Below are 9,779 nucleotides of genomic sequence, written 5' to 3' on the forward strand. Positions count from 1 at the left end.
GAGCCAAGTGTATTAAGGTACAGATCGAGCCGGCTATCCGTATACCGTTCTTACAGGCGAGTTATCATTTAACATAACCTACCGTAATTCTAAATGTCTATAGATTCGTACCAGCTGATAGAGTTAATTAGATAGTGGACTGTGTTATTTTTAGCTCCGTATACTTATCGCGCTCTGTGCTCTCTGTTTTTCGACTGAAATAATACAGTAATGTTATGAAATGTAAGAATTGTATAAATAGCGGCTGTACTGGGGCGATAGCAGTCAAACGGGTTTTACACTTCGTCGAGTCGAGTTGTGCATTGAACATTGGACTGTAATGTTATATCTATTTTTGTTTGCCCTAACGCTTCTAAACTTGGGCTGGTATTACCTGAAGCACCATTATCTATACTGGGAGCGGCACGGCTTTCCGTATGATGAGAACATCAGTATTCCATTCGGTTGCCTCGGCAGCGTCTGGAGAAGGGAGAAGGCCATGGGCATGGCCCTCTACGATGTCTACAAAAACAGCAAGGAGCGTTTTCTGGGCACTTTCCTGCTATTCCGGCCGGCTATTTTAGTACGCGATGCTGAACTGGCTCGTCGTGTTTTGACTCAAGACTTTGCGAGCTTCCACGACCGAGGCGTCTATGTGGACGAGAAGCATAATCCGCTGTCTGCGTCCATTTTTGCGCTGCGTGGCCAAAGGTGGCGCTCCATGCGTCACATGCTGTCGCCTTGCTTCACCTCCGGCAAGCTGAAGGCCATGTACAGCACCTCCGAAGACATTGGCAACAAAATGGTGGCCCATTTGCAGAAAGAACTGCCCGAAAGTGGGGCCAAGGAGGTGGACTTGAAGGAGGTGATGCAGATCTATGCCGTTGACATTATCGCCTCAGTCATATTCGGGCTGGACGTGAACAGCTATGAGCAGCCGGACAACAAATTCAGAAAAGTGGTTACCATTGCACGACGCAATACGCGCTTCAGTGCGTTGTTTGGCATGCTGTTATTCCTGGTGCCCTCGTAAGCTGCTGGTGAATGCATATTGAGCCGTGGACTAACGCAATACTCGTTTCAGTATCCTGAAGATTATGTTTCGCATGGGCTTAAGAAATCCCGTGGGAATGGCCATGTTGGCCATTGTCAAGGACACCATCGAATATCGGGAACAGAACGGCATTGTGCGCAAGGACTTACTGCAGCTGCTCATGGAGTTGAGGAACAAGGGCAGCATCGAGGAAGACGACAGCAAAAGCTGGAGCATTCAAACCTCTGAGGATGGTGAGCATGGCAGCAATTTGATCTCGTTACGTTATTCACCTCTCGATTCCAGGTCACCTAAAGAGCATATCACTGGAGGCAATTACCGCCCAAGCCTTCATTTTCTACATAGCTGGGCAGGAGACAACAGCCTCAACGGCAGCCTTTACAATCTTTGAGGTGGCTCAGTATCCGGAGCATTTGGAGCGCCTGCAAGCCGAAGTGGATGAGACACTGAAGCAGAATGGTGGCATTATCAGCTACGATGTCCTAAGTAAGATGGAATTTCTTGAGTTATGTGTGTTGGAAACAATGCGCAAGTATCCCGGTTTGCCAATGCTTAACCGTGAGTGCACACAGGACTATAAGGTGCCGGACAGCAATCATGTCATCAAGAAGGGCACTCCGGTGGTCATCTCACTGCATGGCATTCACCATGATGCCGAATACTTCCCAGATCCAGAAAAATACGATCCCAATCGATTTGCCGAAGAGAGCAAAAACTACAATCCCATAGCCTATATGCCCTTCGGTGAGGGTCCGCGCATCTGCATTGCCCAGCGCATGGGACGCGTAAATGTCAAACTGGCCATCGTCAAGATCCTACAGCACTTCAATGTCGAGGTGATGAGTCGACGAGAGCTGGAGTTCGAAAACGCTGGCATTGGATTGCTGCCCAAGGATGGGGTCAGAGTGCGGCTCTCTAAAAAGAAAGCCGATTGAGCCGAATTGTGAAACTCAAAAGGCCACATACATGTACATACATTGTCTGTCCATTACGATAGCGAATATAGAATTCAAAACACATTGATAGCAGCTAAGTCTTCTTATCGGCCCCACCAAATAATTTGCGTGATTATTGTATGAATAGAGTCAACACGATTTTAATAAATGCTTGCAATGGAATTTTATATCTCTAGCCAAGCGCATATACGAGTACTTCATATGTATACATATATATATATACATACATACATATGTGTGTGTGTGTGTATATATACATATATTCGTAGACTGATTATTTATTTACAAAACGATTTCATGTGTTTAACTTGGGGGTAATTATCCTTATCGGGTTTCGTCATATTAGTTGTTGTCGCGCTGCTCCAATTGCTGTTGCTGTTGCTGCAGCTGTTGTTCGTTCTCGAGCATTTTCTGTTTGTTCTTCTGCCTGAAGATCTCCTTGCTGGCCTCCTTGATGGCCTCAAATATCTTGGCCTGCGACATTATCTGCTTCTGCACGTTCTCAACAGCGGGCTCCGCATTGATGTCAATCAGATCGCTCAACCCTTCCGATAGATACTCATTGTTATTGTAGGGCTTCTCCTCGAGCTCATTGCGTTTGATAAGCGAAAATGGCGGATAGGAGGGGTACGAGGTGCGCTTACGTCCACAGCCTAAATATTTATTATATTACTATTACTTAGAGGTCAATGGATTTACGATTTACCTGTAAAGGCATTGCAAAAAGGTCTTTTCTCATATTTCCATTGTATAACACCGCTGAGCTTGTGCTGTTAAGAGAATCGAAAAAGAAATGGAGGCTTAAGAATATGGAATATAGTGCTTAGACTAGATTATCTGTCAACACTTAAATACTTTAAGAATTCAGTCTTTCCTTACATACATTTCTGAAGACATAAATATCTCAACTATAGTGTTTCATTTTTCCCAGACTTCAGTTAATGAAACAATCTCTTAAGACTCCTTAGATAATACCATTCTCTGTAAATTTTGTCTCTGCAGACTTAACTTAAACCTTCAATCTCGCAATGCGTCAATATTTCTTAAGTTTAATAAAGACAACTTTAGTTAAAGAATTCAATCTTGAATCTCTCAGGAAATGAAGAAGAAGCTTAAAAATTCTTTGAGCTCTCAGCAAAGCACTTCCCAATTTTATGACACATTCATTGCAGTTCCATAAAAATGGACATTAAATAAAAAGAGAAATTCTCACAACACTTAGTTACATTTTAAAAGTTTTATTGCACTGCATTTACTCACATTCACTTCATTGTTTTCGGTTTCGAGCGAAGCGTTTGCCGTGTACATGCATATAAGAATAGCAGTTAGGTAAAAGCAAATCTCTACACTGGCTCTCATATTGATGCTTAGCACTTGGTCTATTGTTTTTTTTTTCTTTCTAGATAATCCGTTTAGCGCCTGCACTGTTTAACGCTTCAGAAGCAATTGATGGTGTATTGCGTTCGCGGGCCTTGGTCAACATGTCGGCTACGCAATGTGAGACTTGTTCCTTTCAGGAGGCGACAGGACGGCCCGTGGCGCAGCGAATGTATTTTGGTTGGCAGTTAATAGCATTTTGTGTTTTTCCCGACCTTACCCAGAGACCGCCCACTTGTCCTTAACGCATTCTTGAGGTTTTGACGTTTTGGCCTTAAGCGAACTTATAATAATGCTGCAAACTTAAAGCAGTTTACTCAGTAGTTTTATGAAATGATTAAAGATGTGGACATGCTTCATATTAAACGAAATCAGAGCCAATTTTGAGCAGTGTAACTGCAACGTTGCGACGTTCTCTTGAGAGCAGAAGAGAAATCTTTCTATTTTTAAAAACCCGACACGAAAACCCACTCGCAAAGAGATATGCGTATATATATAAATATAAATGTATTCAAAATACGAATACGAATACGAATACGCATACAAATACGTATACGGACATGTATATGTATACAATATAATCACCGGTTTTTTGTTGCTATGTATGCATTTATTCTCCGATAGTTTTCCTCACGCTTCTTCAGGAATTTTCGGCAAAAACAGCGGGCAATTTCGAAACGATTCTCGGTGAACACGGAACGTGTGAAGACGGCTCCCAGCGGAATTTAATAAAATTTCAAATTACATATATGGAAAATTGCAGACGTATAATATAGTATAAACAATCTGAGTGTACATTGTATAAACAAAAGCGCAAGCCAAGCCGAAAAGAAACCTATACAAGAGTTAAGGAAAATAATTTCGTGGCACGCTTTTATTGACGTCGAAATCGTTGAAATTTCTGTGTCACTTCTACCAAAATAGCATGTGAGTAATTAATAGTCCATAAATTATAAAATTTAATTGGAAAACCTTTCGAGTGGACATTTTATGATACTAGAAAGAAATTGCATTTCACTTGCTCCGATTCTTTTTATAATTTTTCTTAATACAATTTGATTCTTCTTTTTGTGTCTATGCTAAGTAAAACACTAAAAATACCTCGGCTATTTTCAGTCTTCATCACTTACTGTCGCACATTGGTTTGACAATTTTCCAGTCCTGTTTCTGGTCTTTGTTTCCCCCATTTCGTTTGATTTTATGTTGTTTATAATTAAAAGAAAATTGCGAGAATTAATGCGAATGTCGAAATTATAAACATTTCGGCACGAGTGCCCATTAGCATTCATATCAGTTCTGAATTACAACATATATGTATGTATGTCTATATATATGTATGTACATATGCATATATCTCTTGTAGACTGAATAAAGGTGTTCGTAAAAAAGAATTCGGTATTAAAAGAAAATTTTTTGTTGTAGGAAATTGTGTCGAATGACGTTTTCTGCTGCTGCTGCTGCTGCTGCAGTCAAGACTTTTTGTTTTGGCGTCGTCTTTGTATTTATAAATATGAAAATTTATTTAATTTAATTTTCTCACTCTACTATTTATAGACGGACATGTCAGAGCCCACAGCCCAACAACAGCCGTCACAGAATGGCAAAGAGCGTTCCAAGTCCACCGAGGAGAAAGAGATTCCGCGCGAACCGGCGCTGGTTTGCAAAGACATCGATGTAAGCAATGAAACCTACACAAATATGTCTAAATGGACTTTGTAATCGCCAGCAGTTAACTAATAATGATGAACTCATCTCATTTACCGCAGATTAAGACTGAATTAGAGTGTTTGGTGAAACTGTTGGATGGCAAAATTTCCAAGGAAGAGGAAGTGGCCATGGAGGAGCTGCATCAGTATTTGATCGAGGACGATGGCTCATGGGCGTTGGGTGACAATTTTCTGGTATTTGTCCAGCGTGTGCTCCGAGACGTTCAGGCCTTCTCGCCAGACACACGGATACATATGATACGCACGCTGGCCTATGCAGCCCTCAAAGACGATGTGATCATAATCTTGCACCAGGATCGCAGAGATCACACGCTCATGAACTTCGCACAGGACATTGACAAGCATACACCTGAAGAGCAGCAGGCCTGGGCCATGTTCGTAAGTCCTTCAGTTCCAGTCCTAAACAATATCAGAGTTATATTAAAGACTTGTTCACTCCGTAGACCTGCAATCTATTCGAGAACGTGGGTCCCTCAGAGTGGCTGCTGTACATCTCGGAGTGGGAATACAACGGCCAGACCATATCAAATATACGCGTCACCACCAAGGTGGCCGTGCACTGCATACTCTCCAATTGTCCACAGCTGAAGAACATTGGCTCCATGATCCTCTACAATATCGCCATCAAGGAAGTGAAGACAGTGGTAGGCACTCGGCATGGTAATGGATATGCTTAGCGCAGCTCGGCTCATTTTTGGCCTCATTCTTCGACAGGTATTCGATGACGTTGCCGTGGAGCTGGCCATGGCCATACTGCAGTTCTTCCAAAGCAGTCCCAACGAAGACCAAATCTTTCGCACGCTGAAGGCGCTGGCACGTTTCCTTGAGGTATTGACCCACATTCGTATAGCGTTTCTAGCGACAGCTGTCAACTCTTGTGTCATTTCTCATCACTTAGGTGTCTCCGGACGTACAGATGATTATTCAGATGATTGGACCGCATCCAAAACAATTTGCTGGCAAGAGCGAGCGCGTCGACGAGCTGATAAAGATAATTAGTCGCAAAGTGCCCGCCTAGGGGCACCAATAGATCTTAAAGACCATTAACATATAGGCAAGCCTCACTTTATACCCTTATACACACACAATGTATTTAGATCTTTCAATTTTTGTAAGCATTTGCGCGACACAATAAACATTTCTATTCTTTACTATTTATTGTCTACGCTATGCGGCTCAGATCATGCCATCGCCACAGCAGAGCTTCATCAGGGGGAACCCATTGCCGGCACTGGCGCGCAGCTGCAGCCAGTGCTTCTGATTGGAGACGAACATTTCGGATGGCAGCTGTGTGTCCTGGGCACTCGCGTCGGCTACGAAGCAGATTAGCTCTCAGAGAACCATTCGAATTCGGCATAAAATCAACAACTCACTTGTCTTCTTGTCAAACCTTGGCGACTGCGTGATTGATATGATGTCTTCCGGCTTGCGTAGGAGTATCTTGCCCACGCCCTTGCACATGCGCAGCACCTCGTGATTGCTGAGCTTGTCCAGCTGCTGTTCGTCCAGCAGGGAGCAGTTGAGTATCCACTCGCGCACATCATCGAAATCGTTGAGCAGACGCAGGGCTCCATTGACGCTGAAGCGTATGCGCTTCTGGTAAATGAAGTCCAGCCAGGCCTCACAGATCAGCTTGAGGATGAGCTTCAGTATGACTATGTCCTTGGTGGCGCGTATGGTGGGCAAGAAGATCTGATCCAGCACATAGCCCACATACAAGCTCTTCTCCTCGTTGTTGTAGACGCTGCGCTGCCAATGGCTAGCCGCCGGAAAGCAGAGCGTGAAATTGGCCAGGCTAACGATGCGGCAAACCGCCGACAATATCTGAACACATTCATCGGTTGTTTTCTGCCAAAGCAATCAAATGAGCTGTGACTGTGATGCATGGAGATGGGGGGTGGGGGAGTTGGAGTGTTGGGGAATACCTTAAGCAAATCTATATTATTGGTGACCTCAGTGATGAGCTTTGTGCGCAGCGCCACGCACACTAGCATCAGTATATCGCTCAGATCGGCAGTGAGTTTGGGCAGTTTGAAGGTAGTGAAGACACTCAGGCATTGCTTCACATCGTGCTCCAGTATTTGGAAGAAGCGATCCATTTTCCACTCGCAGCACAGCAGCTTCGCCTGCTCGGTGACCCACAGACGCATCGAGTGCACCGAATGATCTGGAAGATAAAAGTTCTACAAAGTGGAGGACTTTACACTCCATCCATCAAGCTTACCCAGCCTGTGTAGTATGGGTATCTGTTCAGCAACTGGCAGCAGACTTGAATTATTGTGGGCATCCGTGTTGGCAAAGTATTGATTGCTCAGGTTGACCAGGTTGGAGAAGACGCTGATCCACACCGTACCAGTAGGCGTGCCGTGCTCCTGCAATGCAGCCAGCCGCATTAAAAATATTCAGATTCGAGCTCTAGGCAATCTTACGTTCTTGGGGAAATCGCGATACTGCTCGACGACCTGTTCAACCAAACGTTTTGGATTGCTCGACGATACGAGAGCCAACCGAAACAGCTGATCCCAGATGTTGTTGCACATGAAGCCAGTCAGAATCTCGCCAATGCCACGTAGTGTGGAGTAAACCGGTTCGGGTATATCTTCGAAAAGTTTGGACAGTCATAAATATATCATTTATTAAGGATAGCAAACATTAACCCACCATTCACACTCTGGTGAAACAGCCAGCAGCGTATGGAGTCGATGTGGGTGAGATTATAGCACGACATCGGCGTGTCTATCCACCAGAGCAATATGTGATCCAATATGATGCCCACATAGGACCACAGCAAACGCAGGCCGCGCACGATGTAGGCATTCATGTCCACCTCACCTGTCCGGCGGCTATCTGTTTGATAACTGAGATAAGATAAGCTCATCAATGAGCTATAATCAAGGGAGCGTACCGAATATAGTTGGACAAATTTCCGTGGCCTTGGTTATAAGTTGTGCTATGAAGAGGCGTTCCTTCTGCAGAAAACTCTCGGTGTGCTTGCAGCGCAAGCTCTGATTATCGCCAGCATCTGGAGCTGCTAGCTGCATGGATTTGTAGTCCTGGCCAGGATCGCAGTACTGTTGATAGTCGCCGGCAGCAAAGGAAATATTCAATGTGCGCAGGATCTCCAGGCTGGAAGAGGTGGACTCGTCGTTGTGACGCTGCTGCTGCTGTTGCTGCTGCTGCTCACGCCAGGCATCCTGCTCACCCATGTTGAAGAGTCCAAAGATCAAATCCAACGCATTCTGCTCTACTCGCGTTTGGGCCACACACTATAAAGGTAAATCGGGAAACTCCTTAGTCGAAGAAGAAGACGTTTTGTTGATGGACCAACCTGGAGTACAAAGCCAAAGTCAATGTTTCGGAGGGACATTAGCAGAGCTGGATACATATTACTGCACACATTGGCGTGCATCTCCTCCTTGCACTTCCCACTCAATTTCGGCTCACTCTCCTCCTCCTCCACTGGTGCCTCCTGCTCCGCTGGCGCAGTGGGTGGCCACTGCTTCTGGCTCGCGTTCACATTGCGGCACTTGTTGTACAGCTGGGTGATATGCAGTGCCCAGTTGAGCCACATCTCTGACTGCATCGACTTGCGCAAGAGCAGACAGAGCTGCAAGAGAAATACCTATAGATCGGTCAGGATGGGACGAAGCTACCCACCGTACGCTTGAGCACGAAGGTCAGCTGGCAGAAGCGTCTGTCGTTCAGCTCCATGATCAGATTGAACTTGCGCATGAGCAGCGCGTTGTAGGGACTGCGCTTGATCTTTTTCGAGAGCGACTGAAAATCTGCATTCTTAGTTTCGTCCTTCAGGCTCCAGTAGAGCTCCACCACATGCTCGCATTCCTCCAAAATGGTATCCTAGCATTGGACAGCCAAAGAGAAACTGATTATCTGCCCGGATCAACTGTGTGACCAAAGCACTCACATGCTCGCTGAATATGGACGAGCTAACATCGATCACAATCCGCTTGGTAATGCGTCGCAGTTCCAGGCCCAAATTTCCGATTTCCGCGAACGTGTGCATCGGCTGCGATTTGTTGCGGCAGTACCATTTTGGTGTCGTGCTCATTTTGGGAGTTACCCCGTCGCCGGGGGGGATGAGCCAGCCCACTCGCACTCCTTGGCCAATCGCCTGCCCCTATCTCCAAATGGCTTTTTAATTATTGTGTCTCCCAGGCACGCATTCGTAGACCCTTCCTTATTCCAGTCTAAGCTTACCCCGACTTATGAAATGCAAATTTTGCGAGTGTTTAATCGATGCCAGGACGCGGGGCAGCATCGCCTAGCAACGCACGCATGTGATTCCATTGCCATGAGGCCGAGCACTCCAATCGCATGGAGATAGCAACACCCCATGCCCAAACATTCGTTGCCAATCAAACATCATTGACAGCCCAACAGACAGGCATTGCCATGGCGCCCTACACCAAGGATAAGCAGCTCCAACGAATACAAAAGGTAAACATGTACATTCCTTATTTAAGAATGAATATGACCAAAATTGTATTGTATTTAAGAATCGAGTGTGTACACTCAATGTAGGGTATAATTTGTACAAGAGACCAACCTTTGCAGTTGCTTAATAGACCTAGAAGCGTTCATATAATACAATAATCACGGCAAGTTTATTGATATATGTGTGGTTATAGATAGGTTTGATTTTATATATGTATATATATTTTTGTT

General features: G+C 44.9%; 4 protein-coding genes across 4 annotated transcripts; 2 read left to right on the forward strand and 2 right to left on the reverse strand.

Annotated features, from left to right (window-relative positions):
• Positions 1-250: 250 nt before the first annotated feature.
• On the forward strand, positions 251-2,164 carry Cyp6d4 (Cytochrome P450 6d4). Its single transcript, XM_030384041.2, has 3 exons — positions 251-1,008; positions 1,064-1,266; positions 1,319-2,164. Exons 1-3 carry the CDS (start codon positions 320-322, stop codon positions 1,966-1,968), a joined length of 1,542 nt encoding a protein of 513 aa, XP_030239901.1. The 5' UTR covers positions 251-319; the 3' UTR covers positions 1,969-2,164.
• CCAP (Crustacean cardioactive peptide) lies at positions 2,114-3,449 on the reverse strand. Its single transcript, XM_030384053.2, has 3 exons — positions 3,250-3,449; positions 2,696-2,759; positions 2,114-2,642 (listed from the first exon to the last, which is right to left on the reverse strand). Exons 1-3 carry the CDS (start codon positions 3,346-3,348, stop codon positions 2,332-2,334), a joined length of 474 nt encoding a protein of 157 aa, XP_030239913.1. The 5' UTR covers positions 3,349-3,449; the 3' UTR covers positions 2,114-2,331.
• On the reverse strand, positions 3,372-9,626 carry LOC115562450 (uncharacterized). Its single transcript, XM_030384037.2, has 10 exons — positions 9,019-9,626; positions 8,751-8,951; positions 8,422-8,700; positions 7,999-8,359; positions 7,755-7,940; positions 7,523-7,692; positions 7,318-7,465; positions 7,019-7,260; positions 6,467-6,941; positions 3,372-6,406 (listed from the first exon to the last, which is right to left on the reverse strand). The coding sequence occupies exons 1-10, from the start codon at positions 9,160-9,162 to the stop codon at positions 6,270-6,272; spliced, it is 2,343 nt and encodes a 780-aa protein (XP_030239897.1). The 5' UTR covers positions 9,163-9,626; the 3' UTR covers positions 3,372-6,269.
• LOC108658066 (uncharacterized) lies at positions 4,927-6,244 on the forward strand. The gene is made up of 5 exons (XM_030384046.2): positions 4,927-5,040; positions 5,133-5,471; positions 5,537-5,737; positions 5,808-5,921; positions 5,992-6,244. Exons 1-5 carry the CDS (start codon positions 4,927-4,929, stop codon positions 6,109-6,111), a joined length of 888 nt encoding a protein of 295 aa, XP_030239906.1. The 3' UTR covers positions 6,112-6,244.
• Positions 9,627-9,779: the final 153 nt, after the last annotated feature.

This window comes from Drosophila navojoa, chromosome 2, assembly GCF_054131105.1.
Source record: "Drosophila navojoa isolate 15081-1374.11 chromosome 2, UAZ_NAV_1.0, whole genome shotgun sequence".
In the NCBI taxonomy this organism is placed as follows: Eukaryota; Metazoa; Arthropoda; class Insecta; order Diptera; family Drosophilidae; genus Drosophila; species Drosophila navojoa.

Coding starts and splice junctions, on each gene's coding strand:
- Cyp6d4 (XM_030384041.2), top strand. CDS start 320: ATGTTATATCTATTTTTGTTTGCCCTAACGCTTCTAAACTTGGGCTGG. Junction 1,009..1,063: donor CTGTTATTCCTGGTGCCCTC/GTAAGCTGCTGG, acceptor TACTCGTTTCAG/TATCCTGAAGATTATGTTTC. Junction 1,267..1,318: donor CATTCAAACCTCTGAGGATG/GTGAGCATGGCA, acceptor TCTCGATTCCAG/GTCACCTAAAGAGCATATCA.
- CCAP (XM_030384053.2), bottom strand. CDS start 3,348: ATGAGAGCCAGTGTAGAGATTTGCTTTTACCTAACTGCTATTCTTATA. Junction 2,760..3,249: donor CCGAAAACAATGAAGTGAAT/GTGAGTAAATGC, acceptor TTCTCTTAACAG/CACAAGCTCAGCGGTGTTAT. Junction 2,643..2,695: donor TTTTTGCAATGCCTTTACAG/GTAAATCGTAAA, acceptor ATAAATATTTAG/GCTGTGGACGTAAGCGCACC.
- LOC108658066 (XM_030384046.2), top strand. CDS start 4,927: ATGTCAGAGCCCACAGCCCAACAACAGCCGTCACAGAATGGCAAAGAG. Junction 5,041..5,132: donor TGGTTTGCAAAGACATCGAT/GTAAGCAATGAA, acceptor CATTTACCGCAG/ATTAAGACTGAATTAGAGTG. Junction 5,472..5,536: donor AGCAGGCCTGGGCCATGTTC/GTAAGTCCTTCA, acceptor TTCACTCCGTAG/ACCTGCAATCTATTCGAGAA.
- LOC115562450 (XM_030384037.2), bottom strand. CDS start 9,162: ATGAGCACGACACCAAAATGGTACTGCCGCAACAAATCGCAGCCGATG. Junction 8,360..8,421: donor ACTTTGGCTTTGTACTCCAG/GTTGGTCCATCA, acceptor TTACCTTTATAG/TGTGTGGCCCAAACGCGAGT. Junction 7,693..7,754: donor GTTTCACCAGAGTGTGAATG/GTGGGTTAATGT, acceptor AACTTTTCGAAG/ATATACCCGAACCGGTTTAC.